Below are 25,329 nucleotides of genomic sequence, written 5' to 3'. Positions count from 1 at the left end.
CTGGATTTCAGATGACATCACAATCTTTTATTTTAGGCCTGTCGTGTTGATGGGAGCGGGCAGAATGTCTGTTGTTCCTACGCAGACCCCTCCCACACGCATACCCCCGATCTCAGTACCTCTGCAGCCCGATGTTGTGACTTTATCTGACAGCCAGTTATGACAATACCATTAAAACACATACCACAGCTTTATAATACAGTATATCAATATGTTTTGTTGCTGGTGGGGATGCATTTCATATAAACTTCTGTGTATGTTGAAAGCTGATCTGTTTATCTGCACCAAAGCTGTGATTTGATACGTTCTGTGTGTGTAGTGGCTGAAAGAAAATGACTACAACAAGTTTACGCCTCAGTGTCTAAAATAGAAACTGATTATGTATTGTCAGTGGTGGAGCTTGACTAAGCAGCAGAAACATGTGATTACAATGTTCACTGTGGCCTCTTGTTACTTTTCATTCATTTAAAATTGAGATAAGTCATTCTTCTGAAATAATCAGTAAGATGTCATGGAATATTTGGTGCTCTGAGACTTTACTGAAATGGCTTTAACACATGTAGCAAAAAAATAAACTTGTTTGACAACTACGCAGTGTCCATGGTTGTGTTTTAGTTGTTCACATCTCAGTGATAACCTGCCTCCATCTGACTTTGTCCTCTGGATCTTCTATTCTCAAGCCAAAGTTCTTCCAACTTCCAGTATAAATCTCCCGGTTCTTCATTTGATCCCTGCTGGACAACTTTCACGCTCCATAATGATTTATCCATTTTAGTCATTACAAAAAAGCAGAGACGATGACATATAATAATAATTACATCCCACTTCCACCACATTAGCTGCTATGAGAGCAAATTGGCAGCTATGGGAGTTCATAAGATTTCACAATGTAACAGTGGTGTTCGAGAGGAGAGATGAAAAATAGGCAGCAGTCTGGATGTCTTATACAGGACATGTTTATTTACCATCAGTGCGGGACCCGGAGACATGAACTTGAGACATTACGCTAGTCCTACCATTCAAGTCTGTCTATACTTCCACAGAAAAGGGATAAATAGCCTCTCAGAGCGTCATACTGATACGCAAGCAAACATTCAGTGGCTGAGAGTGGGCGCCTGAGCAACACAGGCAAGGCTATGACAGAGATAGTACGACTGTACAGCGTGACCCAGTATGATAAATAGTGATTTAATGTTATCCTCTAACAACTGGCAGATGCAAAATCTACCAATAGCCAAAATCAAAACAAATGATATCAGGATAAAAAGTAGGGGTAAGTCATATCGTATTGTATATCGTTATCGCTCAGCTCCATCAGAGCAGCATAAACACTGACTGTGGAACACGGGGACAGGGGCTTAAAAAGTAAATGAAATAATAATTAATTGCTTGAGTAAATCATATTTGTGAGGAAATTTGTATTTTTTAAATAAATATCACCCGATATCCCAATAGGCGTAAGGCTGGAATTTTGAAGTAATTTGTCCATTGTTAAATATATCGTCAAATATATCGTAGGGCTGGGGAAAAAATCGACTTGATGTAAAAATCGAGTTGGTAGGTCAAATTGATTCATTTTTATTATTATTATTTTTATTATTGTATGTATATTTTTATTATATTTTTAGCTCTCTGTCCTCTGCTTAGAGGAAGAAGGTCGTGCTGTGCAAATGTGCCTCAGTTACCACAGGAGGTTTTGTTGTTTCATTAGCTCAATGCAAATACATTATAATTTGGATGTTCAACAATCTTTATTGCACACCCTGCACAGTGACTTTTCAGTTAGCGAAAGCGTTTGCCTTTGCAATTTTGTTTATGTTGATGCACTTTAATTAAATACAACAAATATATATTTTTTAAATATATTTACAGTTCACAGTTATTTTGTTGGAAAAAAATCGAATCGAATCATAAATCGAGTTTTTCAGAAAAAAAATATCTGATTTTTCAGGGGAAAAAATCGCCCAACTCTAATATATCGTTATCGGGATATTTCTTTTGTATATCGTGGCATAGATTATTTGGCCATATCGGCTTGCCCTAATAAAAATAAATCCAAAAAATAAATAAGACAGAGAAAACAGAGAATGTGGGATCGAATTATTATGACATCAATATAAAGCCTAACAATCTATTTAGAAAAGATAAAGCGAATCAGCGATAAAAACAGAATCGATCCCAAACAGCTCCTGTGCAGGACATGAGCACGCGCGTGGCGTTGGCTGATACTTTGGCGCCCTCTTGTGCAAAACAGTAAAATAATGTCGGTCGGTGGGCCTCATGTAAATATGTGCTATTTTGTCCTTACTATGTCTGTGTAAACCCTGTTTTAAACTTGAGATGTTTATTTTAGCGCCGTGGACTGTGATGAATCATCTGTAACGCACAGGCCTGGCTGAGAAGAGTGAAATGTAGAAAGACACGCGCCTTCACATTGAAAAAGCAACTTACCCTTGCAGTTCAGGCTCAGGCCACGCCAGTCTCTCAATCTCTCAGTTTCTATGTTCAATATTAAGTTAAAATCGCATATATTCACAAAACAAACCTAGCATTTGATGTACGTTTAGCATCGAACGGAACTGTGAAAGGTGACCGGTGACGTCACGCGCCTCGTGCCAAGGCGGTTGTTTGGAAATTGCAGTTGATATTTTCTTGACAGGTAAGAATTAAACCTTTAAAAAGTCACATTTGCCAGTGAAATGTATACACGTTAATACAAACTAATCGGAATTTCATTTTCCAATTTACAAAGCAGTAATTTATGCAAAAAAATAACCTAAACCTGTTAAGCTAGCGTCAACTTTTAGCTGCAGGTTAAAGTATTTGGGGCATTAAATGTTGCTGAATGACTGTCTGATAAGAGTGAATACATTACTTTTGTTAATATATTTTTGTTTCTGTTTTTAGGAATTCAACATGATGTTCTACACTCAACTGTTTACCTCTAAAAAAGGCCCTCTGGCTAAAATCTGGTTAGCTGCTCACTGGGAAAGGAAACTGACCAAAGCCCACATCTTTGAGTGTAATCTGGAACACACTGTCAAAGATATAATGTCTCCAAAGGTACGTCTATGGTTAACAAGGAAAAGCAAATGCATGTGATGTGAGGCAATGTCATGTGAATTAACCCAATAGTCATCCAGGCAGGTAAAGGAAATGTTTAAGAAGTTTTCCTCTGGACTTGGGTCTTGAGGTGAAGTCATTTCCCTTCATTCGAGATGCTTTGACTGTTTTCGTGTGTGTGATAACTGTAGATGAAAATCGGTCTGAGGACATCGGGTCATCTGCTTCTCGGAGTTGTCAGGATCTACTCCAGAAAAGCAAAATACCTGCTCGCAGATTGCAGTGATGCTTTGATTAAAATAAAAATGGCATTCAGGCCAGGTAAGTGCGCTAAGAATTCATTTATGAAACGTAACAGACTTTACAACTTTTATAAGGCACTTTTTTGTTGGGTTCTCATCCAAGTGTTTTTTGTTGCTTTTTTGTTGCTTTTGTTTTGCTTTTTTGTTGCTTTTTTGTTGCTATTTTGGCGGCTTTTTTTTGGACAAATTTTGTTACTTTTTTGTCATTTTTGTTTTGCTTAATTGTCACGTTTTTGTCGTTTTTTTGTCACTTTTTTGTCGGTTTTTTTGGTCACTTTTTTGTCACTTATTTGGCGTTTTTTTGGACAAATTTTGTTGCTTTTTTGTCATTTTTGTTTTGCTTTATTGTCACGTTTTTGTGGTTTTTTTGTCACTTTTTTGTCGTTTTTTTGTCACTTTTTTGGCGTTTTTTTTGGTCACTTTTTTGTCACTTATTTGGCGTTTTTTTGGACAAATTTTGTTGCTTTTTTGTCATTTTTGTTTTGCTTTATTGTCACGTTTTTGTCGTTTTTTTGTCCCTTTTTTGGCGTTTTTTTGGACAAATTTTGTTACTTTTTTGTCATTTTTGTTTTGCTTAATTGTCACGTTTTTGGCGTTTTTTTGTCACTTTTTTGGCGTTTTTTGTTGGTTTTTTTGGTCACTTTTTTGTCACTTATTTGGCGTTTTTTTGGACAAATTTTGTTGCTTTTTTGTCATTTTTGTTTTGCTTTATTGTCACGTTTTTGTCGTTTTTTTGTCACTTTTTTGGCGGTTTTTTTGGTCACTTTTTTGTCACTTATTTCGCGTTTTTTTGGACAAATTTTGTTACTTTTTTGTCAATTTGTTTTACAACTTTTATAATGCGCCGAGTTGCTGTTTGTCGACACTAGGCCAGACTGATCTTCCAGTGGAGGAAGTCGAGGCTACTGTCAAAGCCATCACTTTGATGGAAGATTTCACTGATTTTGATTCTCAGCTGCCTGATCCAAGGTGATGCACTCATTTTGAACACTTTTTTGTTTTCGTTTTTCACTTGCAAATCATGAATAACAAATTATGACTTTTGCAGTAACATTGACATGGTGGACCATTTTTCACTGAATCAGAGTCGGACAGAGGAAATAACTCTAAAGGAGGATTTTGGCAACAACTTTTTTAATATTTCAGATTTTGGTAAAGAGAAATACATTTTATTTCATCTCTTGATTACATGAATGGAGGCACTTAATGGAGTCACTTTTCTCCAGACACTCAAAGCAACCAACGGGGCCTGCTGGACATGAGCTTTCATAGCTTTGCTGAACACGCTGACACGTTTGGGGATGAAGGCAAAGGATACGATATACTCGGTAATTTTATAATGAGTGTAATAGCCATTAAGCTTGACCTTAACATTCTGTTCAAATTCAACCTATTGCAGACTTTCTCACAACCAATAACGAGCGAGAGCCTGAAGCTCTCGTCCCAGAGCTCCCTCCAAATAAAATGGAAGATTCCTTTGCATCAACTAATTATCAAGGCAATGAGATTTAGTTTTAATTACACCATTTTTATGTCAAACCAGTATATGAATTGTCATCCTTTATCCACAGATACAGATACAGAAAAGCAAGTAAATGCAGAGGCATCTACTGTAAATGTCACTCTGCTGCCGAATGAGGAAGAGGCGTTTGCTCTCGAACCTGTTCCAGTTACACGTACTTATGAAACTATATCTCAGTTCACGTTAAAGTGATTCAAAGATTAATCAATTAAGAGCATATATTTTATACCTTTTTATGAAGCAACCGTGGAAAAAAGGAAGGGGGCGAGGAAGCGTAAGCTGGTCGTTGACCAGGCGAAGCAGCTGACCAATGACGTCATCAAAGAGCAGCTCACAGACTTCTCCGACCTGATTGCCCCTCTGGTCTTGGCCCCACCCACCCGAGAGCTCATGACGAGGATGGAAAGTGGAGGTGCAGACAAACTATTAGCCCAACCCTGCTCCAACGTCATCACCCCTGAAATCAATGAGGTAGAAACATATTAAATTAAACAATCCATTTTGGGTGGAATATGTGAATTTGTTTATTTTTACAGATTTTTGCCAAGAATATATTTGAGAGGAAATATTTCCGTATTCCAGAACAGGATGCAGAACCTGTACGGCAGATTGGAGAAGACGGTAAGCATGTTTGATGCGTGACGAGGAGGAATGCCCTTTGTCCTCTATTTAAGATGTTATTGGAGAGTTATTCTGCATGAACATACAGAACACACAAATGCATGTAAACACCGGATTGTAGTAAAAAGTGAGTTTCCATCTGATGTCGTGCCATCACACTCACAAACACACACTCACTCAAACACCAGCGTGTGGACACTGGGGACAAAGCGGGTGAAGTTTCTTGCCCAAAGACAGACCAGGGCTGGGACAGTGAGCAAACTCCAGATTTGTGAACGAACAGAGATGCTGTTTTTCCAAAGCAAATCCCACAAGACCTTCACTACAAAAAGTAAATATCAAGCATTGGCTTAAATGACTTGAATTGAGGAAATGTATCTTGTTTTGAGCGGTTTTCACTCATTTAGACACTTTTCCTGATCGGACCAAGTTTACTTTGCTTGTTTGAGGACATTTCAGACTGGTTCTAAGGTAAATCTCGCTTGAAATAAGAAAGTAAAATTGCCAATGAGATAAGACCAATTTTCTTACCCCATTGGTAAAGAAAATTACCTGAAATAAGGACGAAATGTATCGAAACGAGTCAGAAACATCTCAGAACAAGCGAAATAATCTAGGACAAATGCCCAAGAACTTCTTAACTCGTCAAAACAACTAAAATTTTGATTATTTTGCTCAAATTGAGATGTTTATACTGATCTAGTTAAATACTTTTTTCAGTGTTTAAATCTCCATTATTATTTTTGTCACAGTTCACGGAGAGATGAGTTCGCTCAACACAGAGAGCTTCAATGTCAGAGAATCGACAATTGAACCAGAAATCACACACAACACTGAGCTTACGGATCCTACTCTGATGACTGAAGATCAGCATGACACTTATCCAGAGCAGGAAGTAGGGAATTCTTAAGTGTTGCATTGAGAATAATTAAACATTTCCATCTGCTTCTGTCAGCAGTTGTTTTATACGTAACTTTCTGATTGGTAGATGAACCGGTCTGACTTGACTCATCCTGAGCTTCCCTCAGAAGATTCTCTGTTTGTCCAGCAGTCTAACGTAGAGCCGGACTCCCTCTCTACATTGATGCACACGCAGGTGACTGTCTAAACACAAGCAGTTTACAAAATCCAAATTCTGGTCAATTTCTATGGTGCCTTGGTGATTTTCCTTTGAATATTTGATACTTCTTTTTTATGTAGTCTATGCTGAATAGTCAGGACTTTGGAGAACGGAGAATAACCAGGCGAGCACAAAAACTACTTGGAGTTTTACAGGAAACTCAAATGGTAAATCGCTCAATGCTAAGTTTCACAAACGTTTCAAACATTTAGAAATGAGCACATATTTTGTCTCTTTTGCAGAGCCAGGGCAGCAGTGAACCCTCCTTCAGTCTGAGGGCACTTTGTGAAGGCAGCACTCGATTCCAGGCAGCCACCTCTTTCTTCTGCTTCCTGATTTTGAAGAAACAGCGGGCGCTACACCTGCAGCAGAGCGCTCCCTATGAGGACGTCCTGGCCACGCCTGGACCCAGGTTCTATGACTGCACTGAAAGCTCCTTTTAGCTGCACTTGAGCTTCAGGACTGAGATACTTTTTTATAGCCTACAGTTCAGAATTTGACTCTGACAAATCATTCCTGTGTCTGTTATGCATATTTATGAATATTTTAACCTGACGGGGTATGTACAGTATCAATTGTCACAAACATTTATAAAATAACTACATTTATATTCATACAAATTTTAGTGCTGTGATTTGAAAGCTGTTGCACCAGTTCTATGTAGTTCTGAATGTTAACTCCATATGTAGGCTATGCAAACTATAAATATTATAATTATTATAGTATTGAACAGTTATTTGATCTGCTGTCCATTGTTATGAAAAAAGTATTGTGTTCAATGTCTCCTCGTGTAATTAAACGTTGTTGTAAACTGCTCTTGTGTTGAGTGAGAGTGATCCTAACCCTAACAACGAAAACGACAGTTGCAAAGTGCGTCACAGTTAACCCCTTAACTCCCACCTGAACTGAGCACATTTTCTCCAGCTTTACCCCAATCCAAAAGCTTCTGGAAAAAAGGTGTGAAAATAGCAACGAAACTGAGACGAAAACAAGGATGAAAATGTGAAAAAAGTTAGAAAAAACTGACGAAAAAGTGACAAAAAATGTACCAAAAAAATGACAGAAATGGATAAAAAAGTGATAAGAATTTGACAAAAAATGTGAATAATTTGACGAAAAAGTGACAAAAAAATGAGAAAAATTTGACCAAAAATTGAGGAAAAAATGGACGAAAACGTAACAAGAAATTGACAAAAAAGTGATAAGAATTTGACAAAAAAGTGACCAAAAAATGGACAAAAAAAATTGACAAAAAAGTGACAGAAATGGATAAAAATTTGACAAAAAAGTGGGAAAAAAATTGACGAAAAATGGAGAAAAAATGGACAAAAAAGTGACAAAAAATGGACAAAAAATGTGAATAATTTGACAAAAAATGTGAATAATTTTGAAGAAAAAGTGACAAAAAAAATTGAAAAATTTGACAAAAAAGTGACAAAAAAGTCACGAAAATTTGACAAAAATGAGATGACTGCCCAACAAAAAAAGTGATGAAAAAAAATCTGATGTTGTGAGGAAAAAGATCAATTTAGTTTTGTAGGTCTTAGCTTTCAAATGAGGTGTTACACTGGCCTACAGGATTTGGGTAAAGCTGAACTGGAGAAAATGCGGTAAAAAAACCCCGCAGAAAATCGGTTCAGGCGGGAGTTAAGAGGTTAACTTCTTACCCTCCGCCTTAACCGAGTGCATTTTCTCCACTTCAACTTTATGACCGGAGAGCTTACAGCCTACAGGCCAGTGTGACATCTCATTTGAAAGCTAAGACCTTCCAAACTGATGGCAACTTTTTTATTGCGTTGTTGTTCCTTTGTTATCAAATTTTTATGTGTTTTCATCTCTCTTTTCACGTTTTTTAGTTTTTTTTTTGCTTTGCGTTTTTGCCCCATTTTTGTCGCTCTTTTGTTGTGTTTTTATAGATTTTTAATTGTGTTATTCCAGCTATTCCGACACATTTTTGACGCCCTTTTGTTGCCTTTTTGTCACTTTCTTTTTATCGCTTTTTGAAATTGTGTTATCGATACTTTTCTGGCACTTTTTTATTGGGTTTTCATCCTATTCTTTTTTACTTGTTTTTTTTACCCTTTTTATTGCTTTACTGTCACTTTTGTTTTGCTTTTTTAATGTTTGTGTTGTGTTTTTATACAAATTTAATTGTGTTATTCCTGCTTTTCCGGCACATTTTTTGATGCCGTTTTGTTGTTGTTTTTTGTCCTTTTTTTCCCCTTTTTTTTCCTTTTTTTCTTTTTCTTTTTTTTTACAGTCTTTTTTGGGCTTTTTTTTTTCACTTTTTTGTCTCTTTTTTTAAAATTGTGTTTTTGTTGCTTTGCCAGCACTTTTTTGTTGGGTTCTCATCCAGGTGTTTTTGTTGCTTTTTTGTTGCTTTTGTTTTGCCTTTTGTAGCTTTATTGTCATTTTTTGGTCACTTTTTTGGCGTTTTTGTTTTGCTTTATTGTCACTTTTTGTCGTTTTTTTGTCACTTTTTTGTCGGTTATTTTTGACAAATTTTATTGCTTTTTTGTCATTTTTGTTTTGCGTTTATTGTCATTTTTCTCGCTCATTTTTTTGTCTCTCTTTTTAATTCCTTTCTTTTGTGTTGTGTCTTCATCCCAGTTTATTTTCTTTCTTTCTTCTCTCCCTTTCCTGTGCTCGGTTCGGGCGGGGGCTAAGAGATTAAGGCGCCTCTGTTTTACTGTCCCTTTAAAACTGCGGCGCAGCGGTCGCACTTGCCTCATTCCATCTGCGCGGCTGCGGGATGATGGACTCTCGTCAGCAGCAGCAGCAGCAGCAGCATCAGCAGCAGCATCGTTCCTTCAGGGTGTCTTCAATCGCGCGGGTCGTCCTCAACGCCAAACTTCCACACAGACAGACGCAGAAATGGTACGGTGCCATGTCATTCCCCCCTTCACGCGCCCACAGCGACTTGCTTTGTTATGTTAGAGAAGCCGGTGCATGCCTGTGATAAATATGTAGGACATATCGGGGGCACGCGCAGTTCAGCTCAGCCCATCCACCTGATCATTTCCCGTGAATTTACATTTCTGTGTAAAGCGGCGTCCCGTTAAAAGTCCTATGAATAACGCTGACTGTTGTGGAACTGTGTCATTGCAAAACCGCCTGTTTCTCCATTAACATCGCACGAGCCTGTATTTGCCACACACACACACAAAAATCGCTTACATTTTGAGGACAAGCTATTCGTTATGTCACACAAACGGGACGCATTGTTCTCAATACTTTTATCCGTGCAGCTCGCCATGATGCCCGCCTCCGCTGCGAACAGTGACCCGCGCTTACGTAAGAGGATTGCGTATTTCTCGCCAATAACGCACTTCACACCTGTTGCGCAGAAATGGGCCCGAGGAGGGGGATGGATTTTTAAATATGTCGACCGAGAATTTAATAGATGACAAAAAGGGACTGCTTTACATCTTCTTCTTCTTTTAATGATAATCTGGAATTCAATCAGCAGCTGCCAGTTTGTGTTGTTGTTGTTGCCTATTCCTAAATCTACAACCAATGGGTCAGAACAATATGTCCTAAGACAAAACAGTGAGGACAAGGTGCTGAGACATATTTTACTGAACTCTCCTGCTGTTCTTAATTAACCTTTGTCATATTTAGGATCTTTGTGTGAGCTTACCAAAATGTGCTGGAGTGTTTTCCTGTCTATGTGCTCAGCCATACAATACTATAATCCAGGGGGAGGCCGGTTTTCTTTATTGTAAAAGGACCAAGGGCCGAACCTGACAGTTTTAGCCAAAAGCAAAGCACCATTTTCTACAATTGCCAGTGCTGTGCATAATTTATGACCTAATTTGGTGTTTCCTGTTTGAAAAGTTTTAAGTCAGGGGTGTCCAAACTTTTTTCATGGGGGGCCGCATACTGAAGCGTACACAGGGTGAAGGGCCATAGATCGGTGGTTAGTGCCACAAAACCTTTGATTAGCAGAGGTTTAAATTGCGCCCCACACCTTTATTTCTGCTCAAAACCTTCATGCCAGCTCTGTCTCACAGTAAAAGGTTAGTTGTTTGGTTAGAATTGTGTAGAATTATTACATTTCAAATAAAAAGGACTATCTCTGATGATGTGTCCCGATTCAGCAAGAAGGCAGAGGGCCACCAAAATTTGGTCTGAGGGCCGCATTTGGCCCCCGGGCCGCATTTTGGACATCCCTGTTTTAAGTAATTGACAGAGTTTCTCACATTGTTACAGTAGTTAACCCCCTGCCTTAAACAAGCACATCTTCTCCAGTTCAGCTTTACCTAAATCTAAAAGCTTCTCAACAGGAGCTTACGGCCTATAGGTGTTAACGCCTCATTTAACCTCTTAGCTCCCACCTGAACGGATCACATTTTCTCCAGTTTGGCTTTACCCTAATCAAAAAGCTTCTTGGGAAAAAAGCACCAAAATAGCCACAAAAAATGAGAAGAAAACAAGGATGTAAACGCAACAAGCGTGACAAAAATCCAACAAAAATGTGACAAAAATTCAACAAAAATGTGAAAAAATTCAACAAAAAGGTGAAAAAATTCAACAAACATGTGACAAAAATTCAACAAAAATGTGACAAAAATTCAACAAAAATATGACAAAAATTCAACAAAAATGTGACAAAAATTCAACAAAAATGTGACAAAAATTCAACCAAAAAGTGACAAAAATTCAACAAAAATTCAAAAAAAAAAAAAAAAAAACATACAAAAGGTGACACAACACAGCAACAACGCAAGGACAAAGGTCAGTTTTGTGGGTCTTAGCTTTCAAATGAGGTGTTTACACAGGCCTATATAATAGCCAAAGAGGACAGAATGCATTTGGTTTAGGCGGGTGGTAAGAGGTAAAGATTAAACTCTAAAACGATTAAAGTACTTCTGATTTGTATAATAATATTTCTCAAAATCATGTTGAGGGCCAAAGGTTCTATGCTGGAGGGCCGGATTTGCCTACCCCTGCTATATTCTTTTGCTTTTCCCGTGGCAGGTGATGCAGACATGTTTTGAGGGTTCTTAGTGCCCTCCCACAAACGGGGGCACAGTGTCCCAGGCTCACTGATGTCTCTCACTCCCAGTCGGAAGCCCTTGACTCAGCACAGGTACAGTATATTTTGTTGACGGTGAAGTGCAAGTCCAAGCAGATGATTATCCAGCCCTTCTGACGTGCTTTGTTCTACTTTAAGGCGTTCGGTTACCAGTGGCAGCAGATGCAGCCATGGTGATGCATCGAGCAGCCCCACAGCCAGGACGTACCCGAGCACACCGAGGTGAGACGCTGTTGGCAACCTGCTGTGTTATTATTACTCAATGCAAATCAACACGTGTAAATGTTGCAGGCGTCAGGCAAAGTATGCTCCCTGCAATGAAAATCATGGGATCCGGCCGCCCACCCCAGAGCAGTACCTCACGCCCTTACAGCAAAAGGAGGTGTGCATACGGCACCTGCGGGCCCGGCTGAGGGACAATGTTGAAAGACTGCAACACAGGTGAGAAAATGTTTTAGTCATGCACTAAAGCTCCACAGTTACTCCACTGTATTTTTTCAAAAAAGTTAATTAGTAAGAGTTTAATGGCCCGACGCTGGCTAATCAGCTACTGTATGTGCTAACTACAGACACTTGCGCGGGTATTTTACAAGGAAGAAACAAACAGTACTTAAAAATACGACAAAATTACTTTTATAATGTTGCAGTTTATAACGTTTTAGACAAATCTTAAATGTACCGTGTATGTTTCATGTCCGTGAGTTAGCACATACAGTGGGGGAAAAAAAGTATTTGGTCAGTTTCACATAGACATTCTATTGGATTTTGGCCAAATACTTTTTTTCCCCCACTGTAGCTGATTAGCACCTTTCTCTTCCGACTCAAACTATTATCTACCTGGCTAAATATAATATTCAGAAAACTAAGTGGGCACAAACAAAGCCAAATGGACTTCATTTCATAAACGAACTCAATCAGTATTTCAGAACAATAAAGACTGTGGCTAATCAAAAAGCCATCAAAGTCCATCATGCATCTTGCAAATACCATATGTTAACACAGTAAATGCTATATCTATATGTCATCCTGTATTATAATGACTTGATTCAGAAATCCCCTTATTCTGTCTTGATCTATTTTATGTATGACTTTATTTTCTGTATTTCCCTCTTTTTTTTTTTTTTTTTCCTTTTTCTCTATGTTCGCTTTGTTTTGGTTCTACGTCTCCCTCCTGGTCTTTAAACATGTGAATATGTGTCTACATGTACACACGTACCTCTGCAGTACTTTTGTTAAATAAATAAATAAATAAATAAAACATAGCTGATTAGCCGGCACCGTGATGTTAAACTCTTAATAGTTTACTTTTTCGAAAAGTCAATGCTAATAATAAATGGGATTTTTTATGTTGGACCCCGACACATGACCGGGAGTGGGTGGGACTGTTGAGCTCTATGCACCTTATTCCGGAGGCTCGCGTGGCCGCCGCCATGAATCGTGCCCGCCCCTTTTCTCCTATGTGTTAACATGGGACTGGAGAAGTCCACATAAAATCAGTCACTACACGAAAACAAAGCCGTTTTTCGGCCGCACAGAGAAATGGTGCAGTGTTGACATGTCGGTGCAAATGAACATTGGCCATTTTACACAAATCAATCGAATAAACATCAGATTTGAGCGGAGAATATTTTCCCTCTTTCTCTGTTTAAATGAACGGGCTTCGCGCTCGACCGGAAGTGTCTGGACAACGGAAGTGCCGAGACAACGCAAAAAGAGGCAAAAGTGGGCGGAATAAGGTGAATAGCTGCTGTCAGGGTCTCACAACACACATTTTGTAGGCCTGTAGTATTTAGTTCTTCAGCAGGAAGAGCAATTTTCTTTTATAGATGCAGACATACTTGCTTTTATCTTTTTAATATGTTTTTCTGTTCAGGGACTATGAAATAGATGATTTAAGGACCCAGTTGTACAAGATGCAAGAAGAATGGATCGAAGGGGAATGTCATCGTCTTGAGGCACAACTGGCTCTCAAAGAAGCGCGCAAAGAAATCCAGCACCTTCAGGAAGTGGTCGAGACTGTAAAGTCCAACCAGGGAGGCCCAGCAACTGAACCCCACGACAACAAGCCATACGCAGGATTACAGCCGGCTCAACCCGGGGGCAGGTCTCGCTCCTGTGGCTGCTCTCCTGCCAGCACCCTGAGCCGAAAGACTTCTCACAAACCCATTAGTACGGACAGTCTTCACCTGGACCCCAGCGGGGCTCCCCGGCCCCTGGGACAAACCCACCACCTGCTCCTGGAAGCCGCCCTTTTATCAGAGCAGCTCCCATCGCAAAGAGGACACTTACAACCATCTCCAACCTTTCCCTGTGGTTCTACCTTTGAAAGAAGGTGCACTGGCGGGGCTTTACTACCATTGTCCCATTCCTGTCATAGTCTCAGTACAAGCTGTGGCTGTATGACACACAGCTATCACCCCCATCATCACCTGTTCTTGCATTTACCTCAAGAGGAGCCGACACCCACAGTAACAACCGTCTCTGATCCTATCCCGACCCCTTCTGTTCCCATAGACAAAAAAACAGAGGTGCGCTCTCAGGCCTGCAGCCCAACTATGACTTGGCTCAGTGAGGATAACCCAATCGAAGAAATTAGTGTCATTTCATTATCAACCGACATGCCATCTTCTGAACCACCAGCGCTACAATTGTCATTACCGCGTCCATGCCCTGTTGAGCGTTTCATCGGTGGCGACTCTTCACCTCATCATGAATCTAAAGATGAGGCCAAAAAGACTGTTATTTTGCCCCAAACGTCTCAACCACTCTCTGCGATCCAACTCCCAGTGGAACAAGAAAGCACAGAGGTGGAGATTAATGAAGAAACCGAACAGAGTACAGGCAGGGTCCCCACTCAGCGTCAGCACTGGAGCCGCTACTTTCTAGTGGACTTTTTAGCTTTGGCGATGCCCGTGGTCCCGACGATGGCGTGGCTGTGCAGGGGGGCGCCTCGGGACGATATGCCTGTGTATCACATCGGGTCGCTGCTCAGAGGGTGCTGCGCGGTGGCCCTCCATTCTCTTCGACGGCAGGGTTTAGGCAGAGGAGGGGGCGCTGCTTCTAACAGTCAAACTTAGATCCCTGAGTGATGTTTGCTCAGCTACATGTGCTCAGCTTTTTGGGACAAATTCAAGCATTTGGGAAACAAACATACCAAATGTTTTTCTTCTACCTGAGTAATGTTGGGGGGGAAATACTTGAGTAAAATGTTTGGCCTCTCTTCAAGCTTTATGTTGTACCTTGTAACTTACATTCAAATATTGTTTATTTAAGATATTATTTATTCAGTCCGTTCTTTGGAAATAAGAAGTTAGACATGAGTTTATATGCCTGTCTTCCTGCATCAATGCATACGTGTTGTTTCCAAGTAACCTTGTGTGGTATTCCTTTGCCTTGAGACGCTCAAGTATCTTTTACGTTATATATAAGTACTATCGTTTTAAAGTAGTGACGAGCAAATTTTAGTGACTCTACTCCAGCTGACAGATGCTAGATTGCAATCTAGATTACAGAATCATGATCTAGATGTTTGTAATTTCTTCATGCACTTTTGATCAACCTGCTAGTAGTCGCATGTGGCCCCGATTTAATTCACTTTAGGCATAAAAAAGCTGCTTGACAAGTCCTAAGCTACTCTAAAAGTTTAGTAAATGCACTAGTGAGATTATTGTATATTTTACATTTGTAAAGCATTGCAGTTTTTCATTCATTTTAGATGAGAATTACATATATAAAGGACATTTTGGGGCAAAAATGTGTGGCCTGGATTTAAAAAAAATGTCGCAATTCATGCTCAATTATTTGACTTGTAGTAAGTGCAAAGTGCACAGGGGTCATAATGCAGTGATGGACAATGGCTCATGAGTTAGATGCAAAAATGTAATGACACAAGAACTGTTTTATTTTTTTACTGTAAAAGGAGCACATGGACAATGGAAACGAATGAAAGACGAAGCTTCAAATAAAGATCCTAATTCGTATCACCTTTTTCTTGAGTCACCATTTGTTTGATCTACAACTACACATGATTCTTATAGAATTAAGGGGAAAAAATGATTGGTTATTCAAAAACCTACAGTAATAAGGTGTCTCTGGAATAAGTGCGTTTCTTTTTACCAACATTATTCACCCCCATTGAATCATTTCACATGTTCCAGTGACAGCTTTATTACGCTACATTTATTGAATTACAAAATATTTAATCATTTCCTGGAACATATATCCTTATTATAAGAATAAGCAGTTGTGTTGTTACACCCATGTGGCTTTTGACTTGTCCTTGGGGTTTGTTTCTGTGCTTTCCCTCTCCTCATTATTGTCTATTGAGTCAAGATGAAGATTTGGATGAACAGCACATTTGGGTCGGCTGTACTTTCCAGGCGCACGATTTGATTTTATTATTTTCGTTTTATCTGAAGAGGCAAGTGCAGCGGACGCACTGGCACATGATGTTTCTTCGACGCTGTCTTTTTGCTCATATGAGGATGAGAGTCTTTGCGAACTGGGAAAAAAGAAAGAAAGTTGCATGAATATTTAATAACTTAATTTTGTGTTGGGCTCTGAGCTCTTGATGTTTTTCATACCTTTCCCTCTAAATCAAATATCCAAATATGCGTTCACATTTTTATGAACGCACTATTTCCAAAGTGCTGCCCAATAATAACAAGAAAACACCAGTAGCATCTGTTAAAGGGGGGGTATTATGCAAAATTGACTTTTTTAAGCTTTACATCATGATATTATGTCATTCCCTCATTAAAAACATGCCTGAAGTGTTGCCTTGGCACATTCACGTATTTTTGAGTAATCTGTAAAAACTCTGATGGCGGCCATTTTAGGGATGGGTTTGCCTGAGTCCTCCTAGGAACGCCCCCACCTCCTGGAGACGCCTCCGAGCTTTCGTCACCAGCCGAGCAACCAACCACTGGTCCTCAGCAGAACCCCCTCCCCACTGATGCCACAGACAGTGTGTGGAGGGGGCGTGTCGGAAAGGGTCAGAGGTTCTTAAAGAGACAAAGGCCTATTTCAAGACATTCGCCATAGCCATTTTGAGAGAGAAACTTTATACAAGGCAGTTATTCTAATTTACTGCAGTTACAGACCAACAGAAGGTTTCGTCATCATTGTAGTGTGCTATAGACTGGTGCTATGTGATTGAAAAAAGCATAATACCCCCTCTTTAAGTGACGAGCCGCCAAATAAACCACATTAAAAGGGCATGTGGTTTAAAATAATATAAAAGGTGTAAATGATAAAAAGAAACAGGACCATGCAACTAATGTAGTGTTAAAAGCTTCAGAATAAAAGTAGGGCTTGGCTAAACACTGTGTTATTCTTCTAAATGTATTCCTAGCAAAGCAAGTGCAAAGACATAAATCCTAAAATATCCACTGCAACATGTATTTTGGGTTCTTGTTGCGTAATACGGGGTTACATTAGGTACAATTATTTAACTAAGCGAGCACGTACTCAACAGTGAAGATTTGTTCCTGCTGTTGTGAGGACTGCCTTTCGTTGATTGGGTAGAAGAGGAAGGCAAACATCCCCAAAAGCAGAAGTGCAACAGGGACCGCTGAAAACATCACAATGAAAGCCGTCACCACCTCGTCGCTATGTTCACATGCTCCTGATTTGTATCCCACGAATCTGCAAAGAGAAGAAAGGGAGTGCGTATCATATGAAAGTATGTTTAAAAGTATTTTAAAACCAGAAAAACATTATTGTGGAGTAGAATGAAATATCGATACTTGCCCTGAAAGGTTGAGAAGTGCAAATGAACTACTCACTGTAAAGTCAAGGTAGAGACTCCGGCGGCGAGGCCTCCTGCAAGTTTACCACAGAAGGTGTAAAATGAGAAAAACAGGGGCTCCAGGTCCTTACAGTCCGGGTTTCTCATTGCAAACTCATCCACGACATCAGGAAGCATGGACCTGCCACAGACACATTCAGTTGGCTCTTGGGTTAAAAGGTGAAATGGTTAAGTCTGGGTTTGGAGCTGCTTGTAGCCTCATCTCCAGGAGGGTGGGAAACCGAGACAGATAATTGTGAAACTGTGAAACAGACTATTTTATCCTCTGCAAAGAAATTAAAAGGTACACGCATCTACATGAATGAAGACTTTGCTGAGGCTGTGTTGAAGAGGAGAAAAGAGCTTAAAGGCCTAACTATAGCTAACACTAGACAGGCACTGGGTGGTGACTTAAAACTTCCTCATCCCAAAACAAAGTCTCTGAAGTCCACAGTGCTTTACAGAGCAATATTTACCTGGAATCAGCTCTCAGTCAGCACACGCAGAGAACAAAATAAATACACATTTAGAAACATGTCTTCACGAGAACTACTGCAGGAAATTAGACTTTTCCTGCAATGTTTTTTTTTTTACTGACATCGTGTTTCACAGTATTTCTTTTGACACTTTGAAGGGGCTAGATGCAGACCCCGAGGCGACACCAGGCCACATGCACAAATAATAGCACTCTGGAAAAATAGCATGTATGCTACAACAGTGGTTCCCAACGTTTTTTTGTCTTTCGTAAGGGTGTTTATTTAGAAAGTAATAGCTTAAAAGTGGTATTTGTAAGAAAAAGGACAATGTTGCAGTCAAAATAAACCTAAACTTCTCCCAAAGCAACACATTTTACTGAAAAATATATCTTTTCCTATAAAAATGATGTTACATTTCCCCTTTTTTCAATCTGAAATAGTTCCAAGTAACCCTGCTAGGTCCTCGAGTACCTCCAGGGGCCTCCGTACCCCTGGTTGGGAAACACTGTGCTACAACACCATAATAATAATATTAGAATATATATTTTTCTCTATATGCTCTGGCAAACCCCCAAATTTGTCTCGCGACCCCCTTGGGGGTCCCGACCCCCAGGTTGAGAAACCCTGCCTTTGGACATGGCTGGAACATGTACGGGGAGGAAAATACATATATTTTTACATTTTTAAACTCCATATAGTCCCTTTAAAGCATGTTTTGCAAATTTATTTTTTGTAAAGTATGTAACTGTAGTCTTTTGAAGGACCCCAGGAAGACCAGCTGCCATTTAACAGGCAGCTAATGGGGATCCTAATAAAACACTAACAATAAAACAATCTTGGTTTAGATTTGGTTTAGATATGGATCAGAGCTCACATTCACTAAGAAAATACAAATGTTTTGGCTCTTTACACATTAGAATTTGGGGCAAGACTTGTCTCTTTGGTTCCAAAATAGTTGCAGACAAATCTATCTCATCTCCGTGGTTCCAGACGCCCAAAATGTCCCAAAGCATAAGCGCTGGAGAGCTTCAGAAGTTTTTAGGTCTCGGCAAGGGAAGGCGCTGCACTTTTATACTGTAATATATATGCTGAGTAATGTGACCCAACACATCAGCATTAGAGGGAAAACTAATTGGCGGACATCTTGTTGTGATACTGACTGGCTCTGATAGATGCGTCACAGCTGAGCAGTGACTCACCAGGGAAGAAGGAAGACGGTGGCCACACTAAACCCCATCACCGCACACATCACGATGAAGACTGTCAAGTTACTGGGAACACAAGCCACGAGGATCACAGCTGGGATGAAGAGCTGGAAGAGACAACGCAGCCACAGCTATAAAACTAAAAACAGTCACCCATTATTACATTGCTTTGTTTTGCTTACTGATAATCCAATGAAAACAGTCATCTTTTTTCCTATCTTTAGAAGCACAACTTGCCAAATTGGAATTGCAATTGAGGCAGAACCCTGTGGAAAAGTATAAACATTCCATTCAAAATTCAGTATGTAAATTACGTGTTAAATACTGTGTGTGGGGTATATTTATCTTACTAGTAGAACCAGAAATAGGTACTGAAAATAGGCTCCGAGCCCAGCAGCATGAATGCAAAAGAGCGCAAAATTACCCAGGGACATCTAAAGACAAACAGATGGAGGATTAAAGTCATCTCTGGTTGACTCGGTGCCAGTATATTTTGGGAGCTTCGACGGGGGAATCGGGATCCTTAAAACTACCTGATAAGCCAAAGTGGTGATGGTGAAGGCAAGCACAAGTCGATGGTATGGAACAAAGCACACAAGCTTCTTAAAGGAGGTTAGAAAAGGCTGTCGGCGGTTCACATTGGAGCTATCGGGAGCTGTCAGACAAAAACACTTATAAACTAAATCATGATGTGTCTGCGTACATTGGTGTATGAATGAGAGTATGAATGGGTGAGTGGATCCTTGCTGTAAAGCGCTTTGAGTGCCTAATGTTGGTGGAAAAGCGCTATATAAGTTGAGCCCATTTACCATTTACCATTTACCATGTGTGAATGGATGAATTGACAGTTAACCCCTAGTTACAATATCAACGGCTTACATTTCTGCTCCTTCACCCCGAGGAAGACTATGAGGCTGCAAAGGAAAAACAATCCTCCAATCCCCAACGATGAAGTCAGGAAAGCCCTTTTCTGTGGACATAGAGCACAGAGATGTTATGAGATATTGTAAGGCTGAATTAATTGAAATCACGATATTTGTCAGAAAAATGCAGTGGAGTTATTAACATTATTTCCCCCAAAAAATATTATAATAGAGCCACAAACGCCCTGGACCTGAAGACATGGCTTCTCTGGCAAAATGGGGTAAGTCTTGCCTAAGTCGACTTAAAGTGCATACGACACATTAGACACAATTCTTGCTAAAACATAGTTAACATGTTTATAATTAAGATATTGCTAAAAATTGTACCGTTTTCTTTAGTTTGACCATTTTTGTGATGTTTATAGTTTCACTTCCTTATTGGACACTGCCAGGAAGTGACATAGATACAGATGGCATCACAAGGGGGCGTGGCTTCGCCGAGGGGGAAAAATAGAATTTTGGGGGGATTTTTCACTCTTTTTAGCAATTTATAAAACTTATTTATCACACATTAATAAAGTCAAGTTTAAATCGGGTCCAAATGGATGTTTATTCACAGCAGATTGTTCGGTAGAAGTGAAAAAACGGCAGTCGTAGCTAGTGCTAGCTAGCCGTTAGCATTAGCACAATGCTAACACGAAGCACTGTTATTTATGTATTAATGGGCTGTTGAACAACTTTGCTCCTCTCCATGTCTTTGCATCTTTATTTAGTAGAAAACTATATCAATAATTCAGCATTTGTTAGTTTTTGTATAGTTAGAGAAAGTTCCGATTTTTCTCCAGTTATTCAAAAACTACTTCAACAAGCGCTGAATTATGAATGTAGTTTTCTACTAAATAAAAATACAAAGACATGGAGAGGAGCAAAGTGGTTCAACAGCCCATAAATACATTTAAAAAAAAACAAGAATGCTAACATGTTAGCATCTTGCTAATGCTAACGCTAGCTAGCGCTTGCTATGAATGCCGTTTTTTCACTTCTACAGAACAATCTGTTGTGAGAAAATATCCATATGGACCCGATCTACACTGGACTTTATTTGTTTGTGATAAATACGTTCATATTCCACCAGAAAATCGTCGACTAAAATATTTAGTCTTCATTTTAGGCAAAGTGATATTTTTGACGACTAAAATTGGACTAAAACTAAATTAAAAGTTTTTCATGAGACTAAAACTATGACTCAAATGTCCAGATGTTTTAGTCGACTAAAATAAGACTAAATAAAAATGAAAAGGAGACAGTCTATTGACCGTCTGAAAGAACCTCAGATCATGAAAATTCTCTGCCAAAGGAGCAGCTCTGAGCTTTGTTCATGTGGAGCAGCTCCATGAAGCAGAGGAACAAGATTAAATATGATTATAATGAATATTATCAATGCAAAGTCGACTAAAATTGTATTAAATTTAGTCGACTAAAATTACTTGCAATTTTAGTCTTTGTCAAGAGACTAAGACTAAAACTAAATCAAAATATGTTGTCAAAATTAACACTGCTAGGACGAGATGCCTTCTGTATCTATGTCACTTCCTGTCAGCAGCTTAAAAATTAAAATAAAAAATACTTTTCCTGCCCACATTTCTTTATTAAAACTGCTGCTTCACTGAAATAAAAGGATAATTATGCAACTGATGAACTTCAACTGATCCTTCTAAATAAGTCAAAAGCATTAAAACCTGTCATATGCACTTTAAGCACTGGTCACTGGTATGATTGGAATCCACCCTTTATATCTATAACTAAGCCATTGTTGCTTTTGTAACCATTAGGTCACCATCTAAATGATTGGCTAAAAAAGGACACAGACGATCGCCTTGTTGCTGCACGAACTATACGTTTTTAAAAGCACACACAACAAAGGCTGTGCTTAAGTGAAGAACAGTAGATCATGTTGTAACGAGATACCCCTGGGATGGTGAGCACAATAGACTGCACTGCTGACAGGTAGCTAAAGAAAGACAGATGATTTTGTATTCATAATGAACACAGAAGTATCACCGTTCCTTGCAGAGACGTTGAAGGAGCAGAGGTGCTTTGTGTCGTTTCCTGAACCAGCTCCAGCTGTTCACAGTTTTTCTGCTTTTCCGAGTTGTACAAAGTCACAACACGACCCTGGATTATTGAGGCAAGAAGCATGGCCAGCATCTCCACACTCATCCCTGCCATGAGTCATAAGGAAACAAATAGCATGACTCAGGCTGGACCTTTTTCTTTTTTTTTTTGACAACATTGGAACAAGTTGCTTTTGTAAAATAGAGAAAAAATACATATAGATCTGCACAAGATACATTTATTTTTGGTTCAAGTAGGCAGAGATCTAAAATAAGTGACTGCTGGTAGTTTCTGATCCCACACAGCACGAGAATAAACCCTGTCACGTAGATCTTATCAAAACTACACAACAAGAAACAAGATAAACATTCTTCGTTCGGGTGAATTAAAAGAATGCAGGTATTTTTGTTAGTGGAAGCATGAGCTCACTGACTGTAGGCAGTGGCCGAGTCTCTGTCTCTCTTGGTCCCGCCCAGGAACATGTTCAGTGAGAGGTACGGCACATTGAAGCACTGCAAAATATGGGAAGGGAAAATATCACACCAGGACATTTGGCAAGGACAGCGGTGTCATAGCGACGCAAAGCAACAACACTGTCAATGCAGCCATGTTAAAAATGTGTCTGCAATTGTACGTCACGGTGTGTTACAAGAAAGAAAATAAGTATTGACATTTAATAACCACTCCCCACTTCCCCTTCCCCTCCAATCTGGGAAAAAGTTGAATATTGTTAAAGCTTTTGAGGGTGTGGGCAAAATGGTTCTATGTAAAGTAAAACTCTGACTTTTTTGCTAATGGTGTGAGTCTACTTATTATCACAATAGGAGAAGTCGGTGCTACATTTGTTCTCTGTTCTGTGCTATACTGTATTAGGATTACTGTGCTCAATATAGCCCAGTGTAGGAAGTGTGAGGTATGTTCCTTATCGATTATATGCTACTTCTACATTAAAAGGAAAATGCATTGTTGGCTTGGAACATCACTGTTGCTCTAACACAATTAAAATAACATGCATTTATTATTACCTATTAATAATAATAAATAGTGATTAATAACAAATAGTGATCTTGTCCACCACATCTATTACACATCAAAATCCAGCAGTGGAGATTTGGGGAAAAATATATGAAAAAGCATAAAAGAATACGCACGCTCATCAGGGTCTCAAACAGACAGGCCAGAGCGAGGAACCACAGCATGAGCTGAGCAGCAGACAGAGACGCTGGAGGCACAAACCACAGCAGCACATAGGACAGCACAGCAAACGGTGTAGACAGAGCCAGCCTGTGTCAGAAACAACACCGCGAGTGCTTTGATACCGCAATGTCCAAAAGCTGTGATATTTTGCCATTTTTCAGTGCACTCGAATTAAAAATGTGTTTTGTGCTTCTAGAATATACTCATACTGCACAAAAGGCTGTGGTGTGGGCGTTTTTACACCATAGTGGGCCCTCCCACTGTTAAGTTTTGGATGCATCCCAACCCATTGTTGTGCTAAGTCACCGTGTTATTAGGTCGTGTTGAATCGCTCACCATGGAGACAGTTTGCCAAAGCGAGTCCAGCGGCTGCGGCTGACCAGAAATCCCACCAGGGGGTCAGAGACGGCGTCCCAGGCCCGACTCATAAACAAAATCATGGAAACGTAGAAAGGCTCCATCTGTGAACATATTCAGACTTACAGAATCAAAAGTGCTTAGTTTCAAATAAACCTTTATGACGAGCTCTACATTTGCCTCGCCTAACCCAACATCTGATCTGATCTGACAAATAAAGTGTTTCTTCTTCTATCTATTCACAGCCTGTTTAAAGCTATTTGCAGCTTGTAAAATATACATCTATCGGAACATAATTTTCTAGTGCCAATGGCCACAAGCGTTTTAAGTAATGAATCTTATTTAAGTCTATTTGAAAATGTATTGAAATATTAGTTTTGGCACATGACATATACAGAGCCAGAACTGGTTCAGAATCTTAACAATAACAATGCATTGGTTTTATACAGCACTTTTCTGGACACTCAAAGACGCCTCACATTGCACTATTCGTTCACTCCATACTCGGTGGCGGTAAGCTACTATTGTAGCCACAGCTGCCCTGGGGTGGATTGACAGAAGCGAGGCAACCAGTCTGCGCCATCTGCCCCTCTGACCACCACTCACTCACTCAGTCACTACATTCGCAAGGCTTCCTGGTGTTCCCGAACGGTCTCCCATCCAAGTACCGACCAGGCCCTTCCCTGCTGAGCTTCCCAGGTCTGACAGGATTGGGCACAGCAAAGGCGGTGTGGCCTTGTGTAGATATATTTTTCCAGTTCAAAATTTTAAGCATTCCTGTCTGTCCTGTAAAGTTAACTTATCACCTTATTGTGTGAATACCTTGTCAGTACTTTGTTACCTGCACAACATCCAGGAGAAAGATTTGCAGCGATACACCCATGGCTACTGTGGTCATCTCATACGGGATTCCCCCGGCAGCATAGCACAGCTTCTTCCTCAGAGAAATGCCCTTGCAAAACCACAGGGAAATATGTGGAAATAAACAGTGATTATGTTACAACTATAGACAGACTATTACAAATATCTATCCAATTCTGCAATAAGAATAAAATCATGCACTTTCAGAAGACACATCAAATGAATAATGTTAATATAGTTTACTTTACCTGGTGCTGCTGGTTTCCAAACACACTCTCCTTACATCTCAATATGAAGTCTCTCAACCATTCCAGGTAGTTCATGTTTTAAGACACTTTGCCGGATTGACTCAGCGTTGCAAGTCTGTCACCTGGCTCAAATAAATTGCTGAATGTCTCTATCCACAGTTTATCTCCATTCAAGACCAAACTCTATACTAGAAAAGCCCCAACAAAAGAAAAAAAAAGTAATTTTGTTGTTTGTCCTGCGTTGACACAATCCGCACGCAGAAGAGGTGCACTGAACAAAAATGCTGTTTCGAGGAAGAATCCGGTTTAGCAACTGGATTAGTGGAGCAACATCATCTCAAATTCAAGTGTTAATCAGTGATTCAGTTCTTTTTGTAAGGTGTCCTATTATTATGAAAACAGAAAAATGTTATGGGTCATTCCACCAAATTAAAACCGCCCCCAAAAGTTTTTTTTTAAATGATTTTTCTTTATTTTTTTTTCATTAAGATATGTTTAAGTGTACAAAACATGTATGGGGGCCATCTCAGTCTCTTTTAAAAAAATGTAATTG

General features: G+C 39.6%; 3 protein-coding genes across 3 annotated transcripts; 2 read left to right on the top strand and 1 right to left on the bottom strand.

The window, feature by feature from the left end:
- Nucleotides 1-2,593: 2,593 nt before the first annotated feature.
- rad21l1 (RAD21 cohesin complex component like 1) lies at nt 2,594-7,292 on the top strand. The gene is made up of 12 exons (XM_079558373.1): nt 2,594-2,659; nt 2,908-3,063; nt 3,255-3,384; nt 4,235-4,334; nt 4,414-4,517; nt 4,592-5,041; nt 5,129-5,358; nt 5,424-5,508; nt 6,261-6,403; nt 6,497-6,604; nt 6,709-6,795; nt 6,871-7,292. The coding sequence occupies exons 2-12, from the start codon at nt 2,917-2,919 to the stop codon at nt 7,069-7,071; spliced, it is 1,785 nt and encodes a 594-aa protein (XP_079414499.1). The 5' UTR covers nt 2,594-2,659; nt 2,908-2,916; the 3' UTR covers nt 7,072-7,292.
- Nucleotides 7,293-11,594: 4,302 nt separating this feature from the next.
- Nucleotides 11,595-14,788, top strand: snpha (syntaphilin a). Its single transcript, XM_079558632.1, has 4 exons — nt 11,595-11,720; nt 11,805-11,888; nt 11,958-12,107; nt 13,540-14,788. Exons 1-4 carry the CDS (start codon nt 11,680-11,682, stop codon nt 14,741-14,743), a joined length of 1,479 nt encoding a protein of 492 aa, XP_079414758.1. The 5' UTR covers nt 11,595-11,679; the 3' UTR covers nt 14,744-14,788.
- Nucleotides 14,789-17,119: 2,331 nt separating this feature from the next.
- mfsd2al2 (major facilitator superfamily domain containing 2a-like 2) lies at nt 17,120-24,851 on the bottom strand (the record flags this gene model as incomplete). Its single annotated transcript, XM_079558372.1, has 13 exons — nt 17,120-17,312; nt 17,453-17,596; nt 19,130-19,242; nt 19,318-19,401; nt 19,486-19,569; nt 19,669-19,790; nt 20,015-20,117; nt 22,060-22,220; nt 22,547-22,625; nt 23,265-23,397; nt 23,647-23,771; nt 24,509-24,619; nt 24,777-24,851. The coding sequence occupies 13 exons, from the start codon at nt 24,849-24,851 to the stop codon at nt 17,120-17,122; spliced, it is 1,527 nt and encodes a 508-aa protein (XP_079414498.1).
- Nucleotides 24,852-25,329: the final 478 nt, after the last annotated feature.

This window comes from Gobius niger (genome assembly GCF_951799975.1).
Source record: "Gobius niger genome assembly, chromosome: 6".
Taxonomy (NCBI): Eukaryota; Metazoa; Chordata; class Actinopteri; order Gobiiformes; family Gobiidae; genus Gobius; species Gobius niger.
Note: the sequence above shows the minus strand (reverse complement) of the source record. Positions and strands in the feature narration are given on the sequence as shown.

Coding starts and splice junctions, on each gene's coding strand:
- rad21l1 (XM_079558373.1), top strand. CDS start 2,917: ATGATGTTCTACACTCAACTGTTTACCTCTAAAAAAGGCCCTCTGGCT. Junction 3,064..3,254: donor AAGATATAATGTCTCCAAAG/GTACGTCTATGG, acceptor TGATAACTGTAG/ATGAAAATCGGTCTGAGGAC. Junction 6,605..6,708: donor CTACATTGATGCACACGCAG/GTGACTGTCTAA, acceptor TTTTTTATGTAG/TCTATGCTGAATAGTCAGGA.
- snpha (XM_079558632.1), top strand. CDS start 11,680: ATGTCTCTCACTCCCAGTCGGAAGCCCTTGACTCAGCACAG. Junction 11,721..11,804: donor AAGCCCTTGACTCAGCACAG/GTACAGTATATT, acceptor TTCTACTTTAAG/GCGTTCGGTTACCAGTGGCA. Junction 12,108..13,539: donor GTTGAAAGACTGCAACACAG/GTGAGAAAATGT, acceptor TTTTCTGTTCAG/GGACTATGAAATAGATGATT.